This window comes from Physeter macrocephalus, chromosome 1 (genome assembly GCF_002837175.3).
Source record: "Physeter macrocephalus isolate SW-GA chromosome 1, ASM283717v5, whole genome shotgun sequence".
NCBI lineage: Eukaryota > Metazoa > Chordata > Mammalia > Artiodactyla > Physeteridae > Physeter > Physeter macrocephalus.
This window is the reverse complement of record NC_041214.2, coordinates 102,593,792-102,608,856: the sequence shown is the minus strand read 5'-3', so window position 1 is coordinate 102,608,856 and position 15,065 is coordinate 102,593,792. Positions and strand designations below refer to the sequence as shown.

The following is a 15,065-nucleotide window of genomic DNA, read 5'->3' as shown; positions in this document are numbered from 1 at the left end:
TCCTCCTCAGAAAATACATGAGTTGTCTTATAAATGATCAAATTTTAGTCTGTTTCTTTAATATCCTGGTTCTGTGAGGTTGGATTATATGAGGCTTTACTACTTTTATAGTAGAAATGATCCTGCAATTTCACAATTATTTTTTTTAAGATTGAATTTGTGCAGCTAGTGAATTTGTTCTCACAAATTAAAACTCTGATTCATATACTTACATATAATATGATAACTAATTCACTTCAAGGTACTTGACTGGATTGCCTGTTATACTGGTTTAAACTCATAGGAAATTACTTATAATGTACTTGTTACATTTTACACTGTACTTGCTAAAGTTTTACTACATTCTATACATATGGCATTCCGTGATGAAAACCTGTTTCAGTAAGTATTTTTCTTTAGCTTGTAATTTTAGAATAACTTACCCCATGTAGATTTAGTATTTTTCTAACAATCACTTTTTAAAAGCTCTGTCAGTACCACTCATTTAAAAAATAATTATAGGAGATTACCATTTGGGGCATTTATTTTTTATCAATGAAGAAATTCAAGATTTTTAAAGTCATCCTTTCTTCAAACTCTAGAATATTGTGTAACATGACCTACAAATACCACTTAATTGATAATTAACCAATCTTTAATTTTTACTATTTATGTTTAGTTGCTTTTTAATATTAATGGCTATTTACTCTGTAATCTAATAGCAATACACAGGATCATTTGCATCTAATATTTAAGTATCATTAGAATGTTCTCTCTAAAATATTAGCTGCTCTTTCTGAGACTCCATCTTAAAGCAATGTGACATTGAATTTTGCAGACATGGTTGAAATTTCTCAATTTCCTAAATGTTCAGATATCTTACCCATGGAGTATAGACATGATGATGATATTTTTATAACACTATATAGTTTATAACATGTTTTTACTTTGTTGATCTCATTTGATAATAGCCCATCTGGCTAACATAGTTTAAATATGTGCTTTTTATTTTTTAAATCACTAAATAATGGTATATACTACATATGTCCTTTCTAAAAATTAAAGAGTTTTCTTTATTTAAGGAAAATATTTTTGAGAGAATTATTAAGTCAACAGCTTATACTATGGCCACTTAACAAGAATCTATAGTTTTTCATTCTTTTAAAGATAAGTTCAGCTCTTACAAAAATAAACTATATTAGGTAAAGATGAATATCAAGAAAACATTTTAATTTTTTCACTTTTATTTTATTATTCTGTTATTTCCTTGTGCTACTGGCTAAGAAAATGTACATTTGAATGATTCGATTTAATTTTTTAGTAATGATAATTCTTAAGCCAGCTGTATATAGGACACTTAAATAATAGTCTTAATTTAAAAGAAAAAGTATTTCTTAGAATACAATATCACGCTTAAACTTGGAATAGAATAATTTAGGATTTACGCCATACATAATTTTTCATTCCCTTTACATAATTGGTAACTGACTAAGTGTCAGTTTTATTTTTTTTTTACATATAGAAGTATCACTACTTTCTAATCTTAAATTAAGAATGAAAAACTATTGTTACTATGAATATATTTTCATTAGCTGTGCTGTCTTTTCAACTTGCTGCTGAATCAGCCTGCATTGACATTCTTTGCCTTTCTGTGTCTTGTCTATCTTTACCGTTTCCATTAGATCCTCCTACTACTACCACCCTTCAGCCTACAATTCAGTGGCATCCCTCAACTGCTGACTTCGAGGATCTAGCAACAGAACCAAAAAAATTGCCCTTCCCATTGTCAACTTTGGCAACAATTAAGGATGACACAATTGGCACAATCATTGCTAGTGTAGTGGGTGGGGCTCTCTTCGTAGTACTTGTAAGTGTTTTGGCTGGAATATTCTGCTATAGGAGAAGACGGACGTTTCGTGGAGACTACTTTGCCAAGAACTACATTCCACCATCAGATATGCAAAAAGAATCACAGATAGATGTTCTTCAACAAGATGAGCTTGATTCTTACCCAGACAGTGTAAAAAAAGAAAACAAAAATCCAGTGAACAATATAATACGGAAAGACTATTTGGAAGAGCATGAAAAAACGCAGTGGAACAATGTAGAAAATCTCAGTAGGTTTGAAAGACCAATGGATTATTATGAAGATCTAAAAATGGGAATGAAGTTCGTCAGTGATGAACAGTATGATGAAAATGAAGATGACTTAGTTTCACATGTAGATGGTTCCGTAATTTCCAGGAGGGAGTGGTATGTTTAGCAGCCACTAAATGTGACTTAACTATGTACAATGTTTCATTCATACTAGTTGATCATTTTCAGATTGTTCATACTTTTTCTTGAGGAATAATAAGCTTTTCAACTTGATTTTCAAGCTTACTTTTTATATTCTAATTTGACAAATGGAAATGTAAAATCTGGGTTCAGTGTATCTGAGCTGCTTTACAGTTTTTTTTTCAATGCTGTACTACTGTCTCAAGATTTAAATTTTAATGCAGAGTACTTTATTGGTCTGAGGCACACAGGTAAGAAGAAATGTCAGCATTAAATGAATGACTTTTTTAGTACAAAAATTAAAAAAAAAAAAAAGAAACTACCTTGGCATTGTGTATTAAATGTTTACCTAAGACTATAATCTCAAGTAAAATGTTTGTTAAACATATACCTCTCAAAATTTATCACCACTAAATGATACTACATCAAAATTGACTATAAAACTAATTCAAGAAATGTTTATATATATTTTTAGTATACAAAAAATTCAGCCTGATGAAACACCTTTTCTTTTCAGACATTATTTTCTATGTTTCTATACAAATGGAATCTTTACCTCTGCATTTTAATGAGCCTTGCCATAATTACTGTAGAGTGGCTTTTCAAAGGTATTTTGTTGCACTAAAAACTGTGGTAGTACACTCAGTGAACGTGTGTGGAAGAGCATAATTAGCTGATCAATATTTTTGTCCAAAATACGTACATGAGTAATAAAAACATGCCTTTTAAACATGATAATTACTATAATTTTTTCATCTCTGGAGGGCAATGCTTATATTGTTATGTGAACATAGGTTTTGGTACATGAAGTGGTAGTTTTGTTTTAATGATTTATGTCCTAAATATAAGAATAATAATGAAAAGATGGTTCATAGTTTAATAGAGTACAGAGAGAGCATTTCAGTATATGGAAAACCATGGGTAAAACAAGCATTGGAGTACCATTTTTAGAAATGAGACAAATATTTCAGCCAAGAATCTGTGCAGAGAATTTTGTAGACCATCTTGTTTTAGTCATTTATTATTGATGTTGTTCAAATGGATAAATATATAGGAAAAAATAGAATAAACTTGGAAATTTGAGATTTAACAAGAAAAAATCTGAATTATAGAACCAATCACTAGCACTTGCTGATGGATATTGACAAACCATCCCCCTTTTCCTCCTAAATGTATGTATGTGTTTCAAGATTTTTGTTTTTCCAATTAAAACTGGAAACATCATGAGGTCTTTTTGTTTTGTTTTTTTGTTTTTTACATAATTAAGTATATCCTTTCCAAAAATCATGTATCTTTTGAAAAAGAAATCTTACCTAAATCTTCAAATGTGGATCTTCTTTGTTAGGTAATTAAATTGCTTCTGCAGTGGAGTCCTATACAATAATGATGACAACCGTTTTGAAGACCAAAGAATATGTTTTATCTGTTGATGATTCATTTGAAAAAAGGACTGTAGAATTGCCTTAGGTGTTTTGCCAGGGAGTTGAAATAGAAGTTAGCAGGAGAATCATAAATTAAATAACTTATTTTGTTAATAAAACGGCAAAGTAGGTACTTTTTTTTCACCTTCCAACCGCTCCCTTCCCAATCCTCATCAAATCTAAAAAAATGTTTTTTGTAAGGCAAAGTTCTAACATGTTCATAGAATTTTGCAAGTAGTGAAGACTTTATTCTCAGTGATTATAACCTAGTTTCCTTTATTTTAACTAGCAGTATTTTGTGGAAGTTTGAAATCTATTTTATTTCTCTCCCTCAAACACTTAGTATAACAGTAAAGTGTTGGTTAAGGATACAGTTAAGTTCATGGATGTCTTGTTAAAAATATTTGGTTTAAATATGGCTAACCACTGACCAGTATTAAGACTCTTTGGTCCCAATCATTGGAAGAAAAACTTTCTTGATAATACCTTATGATCGAAGTGACTTTATTTTTTTATTTAAATGTTAGCAATGATATGGCCATAAGAAAGATGAGTCTAAAACTTTTTTCCATGGAAGATGTAAATTTGTGGCTTTTTGAGCAAAATATCCTCTTTAGAATAGTGGTTTGAAGTGTCATACGAATCTGAGAAGAGTAATCCCATTTAGAATATTGTACAAATCACAACTTGAGTCTAATCCGAAGGAAATTAGCGATGTATTCCAAATTCGCAATGTATTCCAGCTGTATTTAAAAATATAAATATCTACTTAGTGATCATGAACTTTCTTTTAAATAGTGGCCATTGTGTGGTTAGGGTTTTTTGTTTGTAGTTTTTGTTGGTTTGGTTTTTTTTGGTTTTGTTTTGTTTTTTGGCAGTAGAGAGTGACATGGAACACTGCAAGTGAGTATTTGATATATTCTGCATCCTTTCTAAATCATTTGGCAAGCTACTAAAAGACTTCAGAATTTTAAGAATATGATATGATACTAGTGCTTAAGACTTTCTGAAGCATTGCACTATTGTTTATTAGGGCTTTATGTATGTTTACTGTACATAGAGACTTGTTTGTAAACATAATCATATTAATAAACAGTTTTTTAAATTACTTTTTGAGTATCAGTAATGTGCACAGCTAATTGATGTATTGAACTCCTACTCTTCTTGGAAAAGTTAGAAGAATAGTTTTACTTTATTTTGGCCGTGTTTATATTTATTACCTTTATATTTGAACTGGTTTTTCTTTTTTTTTTTTTTTTTTTTTTTTGTGGTACGTGGGCCTCTCACTGTTGTGGCCTCTCCCATCGCGGAGCACAGGCTCCGGACGCGCAGGCCCAGCGGCCATGGCTCACGGGCCCAGCCGCTCCGCGGCATGTGGGATCCTCCCAGACCGGGGCGCGAACCCGGTTCCCCTGCATCGGCAGGCGGACGCGCAACCACTGCGCCACCAGGGAAGCCCCAGTTTTTCATTTTTGTGTTCACTTTAGAGGTTTCTTTCGCAGTGGTTAAAGTACTTCAGTGATACAGTGGAGATTAATTCAACTCTTTGTTTTTCCCTTTTTTGCATTTTTATTAAAATATGTTGAAACTTTAATAGGCTAGGGGTTGACTTTAAAAGTGGTATTTGAGAAGTACTTTATAGTTGAAAGATTTAGTATTTTACCATGTGCCTGAAAAGTTTCTGTTTGATAAGTCTAACATTAAAGAAACCATTAGGGTTTTTCAGTAGTAGGTATTGCTTCTGATAGCCATATATAGGAAAGTTATAATGGTAAGCCTGGCTGAATGTTAGCATAAGGGGCTATAGGAAGTACAGTGTATAAGTGCAAAAATTGAGAGAAATGTAGCAATATTAGATGCAAAAACATCTGATTTCAGTTTGATTTTGCTTTTGGTAAATACTGCTGAAACAAAGTATGAACAAGAAGTTGTTAATGTGTGGAAGTAATCAATGTAAAGTGTAAGAAAGGAAGAAATGGTACCCATATTGATTTTTAAATTCTAACAGGGGAATGATTTACAGATTGGATTGTTTTTCCTATTTACTTGTTAATGTATTATCCATAAAAAGCTCTTTTCTCAAATTTTTGGTATATTGGGATATTTTTAGTTTTAATTTGTACCAGGGATTTTTTTTTTTTAACCAAGTTACTTATCAGGTGGTAGCCCCAATAGCCGTTCAATAAATCTTTCAATAAAAGTTTTTTTAAAAAATTCTTAAGAGGCATATTTCTGTAACAAGCCTGTGGCTCTGGATTACCTTCTTTGTCCGCATTATGATTTTTGCTGGAGAGAGAGGGAGTGTGTGTGTGTAACCTAGTTTCCTTTAATTAATGATGCTTTGTGGAATTAGAAACCTATTTTATTTCTCTTTCCAAACAAGACTATATCAGGTTAAGGATAGAGTTAAATAAAGTTTGAGGAAGCATCTAAGTTGGCATGTTAACCATTATAAAATTTACTTTTAATTAATCATATAATTCCTATCTCATATATACATATCATCAGTAACATTCTCCACAGTCATGAATTATCTTCTCTCTCTAGTCCTAGCAGTTAAAATAAATTTTAAATGTTTGCTGTGACTTTGACGTAAGTCAAATTTTTATATATTAGCTTTCAGTTTGGAATTAACACATTTCATAAAATATTTTTTAAGTTGGCATTTAGTGTTTTTAACTTGTTGCTTGTGAGCTGCTTTGAGTAGGAATGACATTGTTTCTTATTGTTTGTAGCTGTTCCTCATTTCTGACATTTGAAATTATGATACAGGGACTTCCCTGGTGGTCTGTTGGTTAAGACTCCATGCTTCCACTGCAGGGGGTGCAGGTTCCATCCCTGATTGGGGAACTAATATCCCATATGCTGCACGGCTTGGCCAAAAAAATAAAATAAAAATAAATAAACACTGTTATAAAGCCTAAAATATTTTAAGATAAAATAAATTAAAATTTGATACATTATTTCCCCCAAACTTTAAACTATTTTAGAGCAAGCAGCAGTTTTTTTCAAATAACATACAATTTGACTGGATTAAGTTTGGTTTCATTCTTGTTATACCAATAAAAATTCATGCATGAAAGAATCTTTGGAATAGTGTACAGAGTATACCAACTTTTCGGTGTTTTTTAAAAAAATTTTCTGTTTATGCATTTCTGTTTTCTTCTATTCCAGTAAGCTGCACTTTTTTTTTTAAAGTACATGTCTACTTTGAGTTGAGTAGTGATAGGTTTCCATCAAGAGCTTGAAACCAAACATTGCTTACAAAAGCTTTTGCTATATATACCTACCCTTAGGGGTCATTTCTTTTCTTGAACCTTGATAATAGTTATTTTATCATGTTCATTTCAATTTTGAAGGTTAAAATATTCAATTTTGTGATGTTTTATTTCACTTGCCTTTTAGTTAATAGCTGCTGTTTGTTCTGGCTGGGCACTGTGGATGAAGCCTAGTGAAAGTGAGTTTAACAGAATAACTTTAAAGTATAAATCTCAAAACTTGAGAATAATTCAAGGCCTTATTTCCTTTCGTGCATAATACTTCTACATAAACATGATACCTAATTTCACAGTCTCAGTTATGAGAAATATCTCAGGGAAAACCTAGTCTTGAAGGGACAGTTTGATCTAAAAGCTAGAGGAAACAAGACCTAGAGGCTTTGACCATCCTGTTTAAAAAAAAAGATTATTATTAAAAAATATGCAATAGTAAGACAGAATAATGAAATGAATGTTCATGTACCTGCTTCAGTTATTGTCAGTTCATGGTCAGTCTTGTTTTATTTAAATTTCTGTCTATATAATCCCTCCTGCCATTAGTTCATCTGTAAATATATCAGTATGTAAAAAGTTAAGGAACATTTAGAGAAAGTAACCACAGATTCATTACTACACCAAAAATGAATAATTCCTTAATATCAAGTATCCAGTGAGTGTTCAAATTTCTAATCATATTTTTTTAGTTTTAGCTAGTAACCAAATGTGATCCATACATTGGTTGGTTGAGATGTCTTTTAATCTGTGTGTTCTCTGTGTGCTGTTCCCCACTCCTGCACTTTTCCCATGCAGTTTTTTTGGTGAAGAAACAGCTTCATCTGTCCTGCAGTTTTCCAGTTTGGATTGTGCCAGTTGCACCTCTGTATTTTCTGTAAGTTGACAGATCTAGAGCCTTGATAAGATTAAGGTTTGATTTGGGGGGCAAGGTTACTTCAGTGGTGGTATGTTCCTCTATCAGAAGGCACATAGTCTGCCTTGTTTTCTTTCAGTATTAGCAGCCATTTGATGCTCAAAGCCTAGATCTACTAACAGGGAACCTACATAATTTCTAGATCTGTTAACTTTTTTTTTTACCGTACCATGTGCTTTGATGTCTTAATAATTATGTTCATGCTGCTCCCTTTACCTGAAATACCCTTTCCTCCCTTTGCCATATTGGTAAACCAGTCCATATTCAAGGTCCAGCTCAAATTATAGTTTTATGAAACTTTTCCCTTTAGAATTAATAATTGCTGTTCATAATTCTTTTTTATCAACTCATATATCCTCTATTGTAACCTCACATTTTATTCTAGTTATTATCTATCTTCTTTAGATCAGCGCTCTTCAATACTCTTGACTGTGCCTATCAGTTAAAAATTAGTATGTACTCATACTCCTAATACGTATAAGTTTATAAATTATATATGTGCTACCATAGAATTTTGCTATATGCATTATAAAATATTCAAAAAAGACAAATTTTTAATCTGCTGAAATAACATTTTAAAATACTAATTATTTTCACTAAAACAGTAATATTTGGGTAAACAATATAATTGTGCTTCATTTTAAAAGTTAACTTTTTTTCTTGCTAAAACATTTTTGAGAAAACCATATAATTGAAGGTGCTTCATTTTTTTTTAAATCTTGGTTTTATACTTTTTGATTCAGTGATTCAAAGTTTTAAGTCCATGTTGAGTGTGTATATATATATATATATATTTTTTTTTTTTTTTTTTTTTTTTTTGCGGTATGCGGGCCTCTCACTGTTGTGACCTCTCCCGTTACGGAGCATAGGCTCCGGACACGCAGGCCCAGCGGCCATGGCTCATGGGCCTAGCCGCTCCGCGGCATGTGGGATCTTCCCAGACCGGGGCACGAACCCGTGTCCCCTGCATCGGCAGGCGGACTCTCAACCACTGCGCCACCAGGGAAGCCTCATGTTGAGTATATTTTAACACTTGTTTTTAGGTATGAAAGCTAAGCCACCTCTTGAAAACAAGTAGATTCAAATGAAAAAAGTTCATTGTTGGGAACCTTAACAGTTTTCATCCCAACTACTGTTTTTAGAGCTTGTCTTCATGTTCAAGGTGTTTGGTTTTTCAGTATCATGCTAATCACCACTCACATTAGCTATTTCAGCACAGTATGGGTTTAGTATGAGGTTTGTTGTTAATAAGAGTGAATATAAATTTGTTTTATTTGGTTTCTAAATGTATTTGATTGGGGGTGTTGATTTGTCACATCTGATTAGATTGCCATGGTTTTATTTCATAATGTAACTGGTAAAGTTTATGTATTAGGAAGCAGTTATTTGCATTGCCATTTTTGTGGGATTTTCTTGTTATTTGTGCCTACATTATTGGTGTTATCTTACATTCTGTCAGTTCTTTGCAGGAATGGCATTTACTTGGATTAAATGCCTACTAGTATATAACATGGATTAACACTGATACCCTCACTTGGTTTATGAGTCAGATGTTCACCTGTCAGAGCACGCATGTCATGCCTCCTTTACATTTTTGACTTTTAGTTAAATCTAGATAAGTTTTTAGTTCATTCAGCTGAGCTCCCATACATCACAATATGTCTGTCACAGGATGCTATGTTGAGAGGGACAACCAAGTGAAGATGTAACTGTTTACTTACTTGCATTCTGGAACTGTCCCACCCCACACTTCCTATAGGAAATTTTGGGTGCCCTGTGTGGCAGGGTGCCACCTGACACATGGACCAACTAGGGCTACCAGTGCCAATCCATACTAGTACAATAGTAATTTTTATTAAATACCCTCTCCCTCTCTTTTTTTAGAAAAGTGATGATTTCTTCCTATACTTCATTGGAAAATAAATATTTTTATGGATTCTCTGACCCTACCTTGAGGCTTTTGCTCTATTGTGAGGACAGGAACTGTATAAAATTTATCCTTGGCATTCCTAGCACAAGGCCTGGCACATGTTCAGTTACTATTGGTAATTTGTTGGATGAGAAGCTGAGGAGACTGTCCTGACCCAAATAGAGGACTTTTATTAAAAAATAGTGAGATAAATATTTGGATGGATATAAAGGCTTAGATGTCATATTGAAAAGATAAGCATTAAAACGGCTATTTAAAAATAAAACAGTTGGGCATATGGGGAAAATTTGGTAATACAGTAACATGTATTATGGGAATATATGAATTTAATCCCAAATGAAAGTTGGGAAGATAAGTTTGTAGGGTATTATATTAAGCTGTGAATCAATCCATGGCATCACAGAAGTTTGGGTAGAGGAAATGAAGAAAAAGAGAGATGAAACTTAACATCTCAATTGTTGAGATTCGGTGTTTTAATGTAAGTGTAAAAAGGGACTATGGATTTCTGTACTCACCCATTTTAAATGGTTTTAGCAAATTGCCAGAAACACGTATTTTAGTGTATAGAATAGTATTTAACTTTTAAAAACTTTAAAATGCCTCAGTTTCAGATGTGAATCAGGTGAGCACGTGTTTGAATAGCCTTTACGTAGGCTTTATTCACTTGTATCAGAGTGATAACAAAGACAAACTTTAATTCAGTTTAATATCTATAATATGTATATTTTTTCAAAAAGTAATGAAAGTTATTTCTCATATCTGTATTAAATTTTTTGTATGATTTGTAACTGAATTTTGATAGCTTTCTCCATAAGACATATGTATGGTGTCTTTAATTATGGATAGTGTACTTTGGTTGTATTGAGGAATGCTATTTTTCTGTTTTTGGAGGTGAGTTTCCAATGTATATGGGTTAATAAGCAGCTGTGTTAACAGAAAGATGTTCTTTTGGGAGACGTGCACCAATCCTTTAATACTAAATATTTTAATGCTTTTGTCTTTTTGTTTTCTGCTGCTTGTAAGCATACAATTAGATTTAGTAGAACATCTCCTTAGGTGATGGTAAGGTAATATTGCTTCATGTCAGTCACTCAGTAAACTAGCTTAATGTTGAAAAATGCCAAACTTTTATACATTTGCTTAGTTAAATTTTTTTTCTCCTTGTAGTGGTTTTGTTGGAATATAGAGTCTATGTAGATTATGAGGACAAGGATGTGGGGAGGCAGTGTTGGGGCTAAATTCTCAATTTTCGTCAAAATTCTTTGACTTGAATGCAAGAAACTTGAGCTCTTCCTCTGCATTTCATACTAGTGTTCATCACCCATTAATACTTTTAAAATCTTAATATTCTTAAATATATTATTTATTTTTTTCTCAGTAAGTTGAAGAATCAGAAAAGGAAATATGATATATATGTCATATATGTACTTAATCAGTTTACCTATGTAGAGTAGGATATCCAATTGGTAAATGGACTCTACCTAACTTTTCTTCCACTTCCTCATTTCAGCACTTACTAGCCTGTTCCAATACTAAGAAGAGGTGTGCAAAAAATGTTAGAGATGAATAAAGAATGAATGGAACGAAGTGAAATAAAATTGCTCAAATTAAGATAGAAGGAAGAGTTACAGTATACATACAGTCAGCTCTCAGTTATGGAATTCTAGAGCTAGAAATTAGAAGACTAATGGGACAGAATTGGATAAGTAGACCATAATATAAATGTTTAAAGAATAGTATCTATATAGACTTGAGAATTACTTCAGGATATTAAAAATAGTATATATTCAGAGTTGGGAATTACATTAGGATATTAAAAGTCTGATTTTGATTTATTACTTATAAAACACTACCAAATTAAATATTATTGCTAAGATTAAATGAAAGGCTTTCTTGTAGGAGGTGTGAGGTTTGATGAATTTATAATGATGTGTTGGGATTGAGTGATTTTATATATATATATATATATATATATAAAAATGATGTGTTAAGATTGAGAATCTTAATTTGGGCTAATTATATTCAAAGAGTAACCTGAGTTTTTGAAAAATAATTTCAGAAGTATTACATAAATATGGTATTAACTTTGTCATTATCAAAATAAGAACACTCAAATTTAAATTCTCCATGCTTGGGCAAAAGTGATAGGGCCACTTTATTCCTTAGCAAAAGAAAAAATTTCATTAAAGGGAAATCTTTAGACTAACTAGTGTAGAATAGGTAGCATACTTGACACATTGGGATTTTTTATTTTTGCCACTGACAAGGTGTATGACCTTGGTCAAATAACCTTGGTCATGTAATCTTAATTGGTTTCAATTGGCCTGTTGTTAAAAACCGGATACAAAACTGTAACTTACATGGTGGGAAAAGTGATAGTGTAGAAGAGAAGACTAGCCCTAAATCATCCCAAGTCTTTTTTCTACATTTATAAGAGCAGAGTAATACTTGACTGGCTTGGTTTTCAAATCTTTTTCTCATGTAGCACATATTCAAATGGAGTTAGTAGTGATTAGAGAAATGAGCAACAACAGGAAGATAAACCACGTATGTATTAGCAGATGAGGGTAACATCCTGAACAATGAAGCTGGTTATATTGTTTAAAATAATTGTATATTTTTAGATTCTATTCAGTATTTGAAAGATTATCAGATTGGGTTCCTTGGAGCTCATCGGTATAAGATTTTTAGTCTAGAATGAGACTAATAAAATGAACCATTAATAAACAAACCCAAGATCATTAGTTTGCTAAAGAAATTTTTATAATTGGCAAGAAAGTAAAACGTTGTTTTTAGCAATCTAAAACACCACATGAATCACATTTTAATATGAACAGTTGGGAAATGCTTCTAAATACACTATGTATGTATTTGGAAATACCGTGATGGTAAGTAGGTGAAACATATTTCAAAACTGATAGTGCTTAATTCTATTTAAATTTTCCATGTCTGGATTCCAACTGTAATTGTAATTATTTAAGGGTGTATATGAACGTCAATTTAATTGAAGACTAAGAGCTCGGCATTTCCAAATAGGGGACCCAAAAGGAGAGACTACGTTAGATGTTGCGAAAACCATTCTTTCCCAAAAAGGGCTTACGGGTGGAGGTTTCTATCCTGCCCTAACCTAGCTTTATTTCACCCTGTGTTCTCTCCTATTCATTGACTGAATGACCATGGGCAGAATATTTAACTTTAGAATAGCAGTATCTTCATTTATAGAATGTTACCTTAAATATCTTTCTTACCGGTTAGAAAGATAAAATCGTGTATATTGAAGGTTCTTTTTAACTGATGGGTCGCTCCACAAAATTCAGTTGTTGGATTTAATATGGCTGAAATTGTCAAAATAATACCTACACATAAGGATTGATGGTTTTGTCATATCCATAATACTTACATTTGAAAATAATTTTAGTAAATTCCTTTAATTGGGAGTTCATAAAGTAGGGTGACTTTTTTTTTTTTTTTTTTTTTTTTTTGGGCCTCTCACTGTTGTGGCCTCTCCCGTTGCAGAGCACAGGCTCCGGACGCCCAGGCTCAGCGGCCATGGCTCACGGGCCTAGCCGCTTCATGGCATGTGGGATCTTCCCGGACCGGGGCACAAACCCGTGTCCCCTGCATCGGCAGGCGGACTCTCAACCACTGCGCCACCAGGGAAGCCCCATTTTTTTTAGAATTGTGTGAAGTGCTAACTACTAAATATGTTTTTAACATCCTTTCTTATAAAATTTTGTGGTGCAGACTGGAAAAGAGAAATTGGTATTCAGAAATGATAGAGTGTGTCTATAGCCAGGAGACAGGGAAGAATTTCCATAATTTTGTAGTATAGACACTGTCTTAAAGTGTAATTTGTATTAAATGTGTGTGAATTAAAGGAAGTTATCTGCAGCAAGTACTGTTTTAATAATACTTCTATTTTAAAAACTTAGATTTTGCATTGTCACTTTTTGACTATTTATTAGGTCTGGGATATTTGCTGTTTTTTAGTGTTGTTTTCCCTTTCTTGAAGGTTTTTGGTTTCTTTCATAGAATTTCTTTTAATAGAATAAAAGGTAAAAATCTATTCAATACATTGTTGGCTAACTCCATTAAAGAATACTGAATTTTTTGTTTTTTTTATCACCTTTTAGAGTAAGAACTTAGTTTTCATCCTTTTCTCTATCTTCTTTTCTCGTCCAGACATTCTTTGTCCGTTGACAGTAGATTCACTCATTGATTCCTGACTGGGAATATTCTTTTCATCACTTTAAAAAAGTAAAGTTGGAGTGCTAAGGTGACATCTTGCAAGGAATAAATGTGTTAGCATAATGCTACAAAAAGTAACGAATCAAATTTGGGGTCTTCTAAGCTTGTGGTTGTGTATAACATACTTAATCAGTCGTTGCACATTGTAGAAATCAGAGGACACAAACTCAAGAACTCTTAAAATTGTTTGAAAAACCTAATTTTTGTTACTTTACAGATGTTCCACTTAAGCAGACGTCGTCTATAGCTGTAGCTGGAGCTGTAATTGGAGCTGTCCTTGCCCTTTTCATCATTGCCATCTTTGTGACTGTGCTGTTGACGCCTCGAAAAAAGAGACCATCCTACCTTGACAAAGTGTAGGTAAATTTTTTGCTTGTGTTCAACTATGAATATTCAGTAGTATGTGGCAGTCTTTATCTTTACAGCTACTCATATGAAAAGTGTCTGAGGGATGGAAGTAAAGATACTGTTAGGTCTTTGTAAGATGACTGGTTTTGTCAGAAAGTCTGACTACATTTTGGTAAATAAACAGTTGCAAGGGGCTGCTAGAGACAAATATATTGGACACCTTTTTAACCTACAGTATATTACATATCTTTCCAAATGGTAACATAATAACTCTGTGTTGTGCTGCCTTCTGAATAAAAATGCACGTCTTCCATGAAGTAGTTGAAAGACAGATATAAAAAATCTTAGAAGTTTAAATTACTTCTTTAAATTGTTTATGCCTGTCTTATGTATAGATATAACTAACTTTCAACTGCCAAAAGTTATTAAATACATTGAGTTTTAAAGCTTTTATCTTAAATTTGGTTTTGGTGAATTACAAAATGTGCTTTTATTTAAAGAGAAAGCAATGTTTTGGACCTAATCATGAGAAAGAATTACAAAACAGAAATTGCACTCTGTTGTATAATCAAAAGACCGAAGTCCCAGTTCACTTAATTCCATCAGCAGCTTTTGTTGCTTCATCTGTGAAATGTGAATAATACTTTCCCTGCTTACCTCACATGGCTGTGATAAGA

The 15,065-nt window shown here is 32.6% G+C and overlaps 1 protein-coding gene across 4 annotated transcripts in view; it reads left to right on the top strand.

Annotated features, from left to right (window-relative positions):
• NECTIN3 (nectin cell adhesion molecule 3) overlaps nucleotides 1-15,065 on the top strand; it is a 126,540-nt gene that overhangs the window by 63,926 nt on the left and 47,549 nt on the right. For 3 of the 4 annotated variants that reach the window (XM_024120196.2, XM_024120197.3, XM_055085701.1), the window contains exon 6: nucleotides 14,258-14,396. In XM_024120196.2, coding sequence (XP_023975964.1) covers nucleotides 14,258-14,396 — 139 coding nt within the window. Of the gene's footprint in view, nucleotides 1-1,661; nucleotides 3,865-14,257; nucleotides 14,397-15,065 lie in introns of those variants that run through there. The other variant, XM_024120195.3, reaches the window with a different exon arrangement.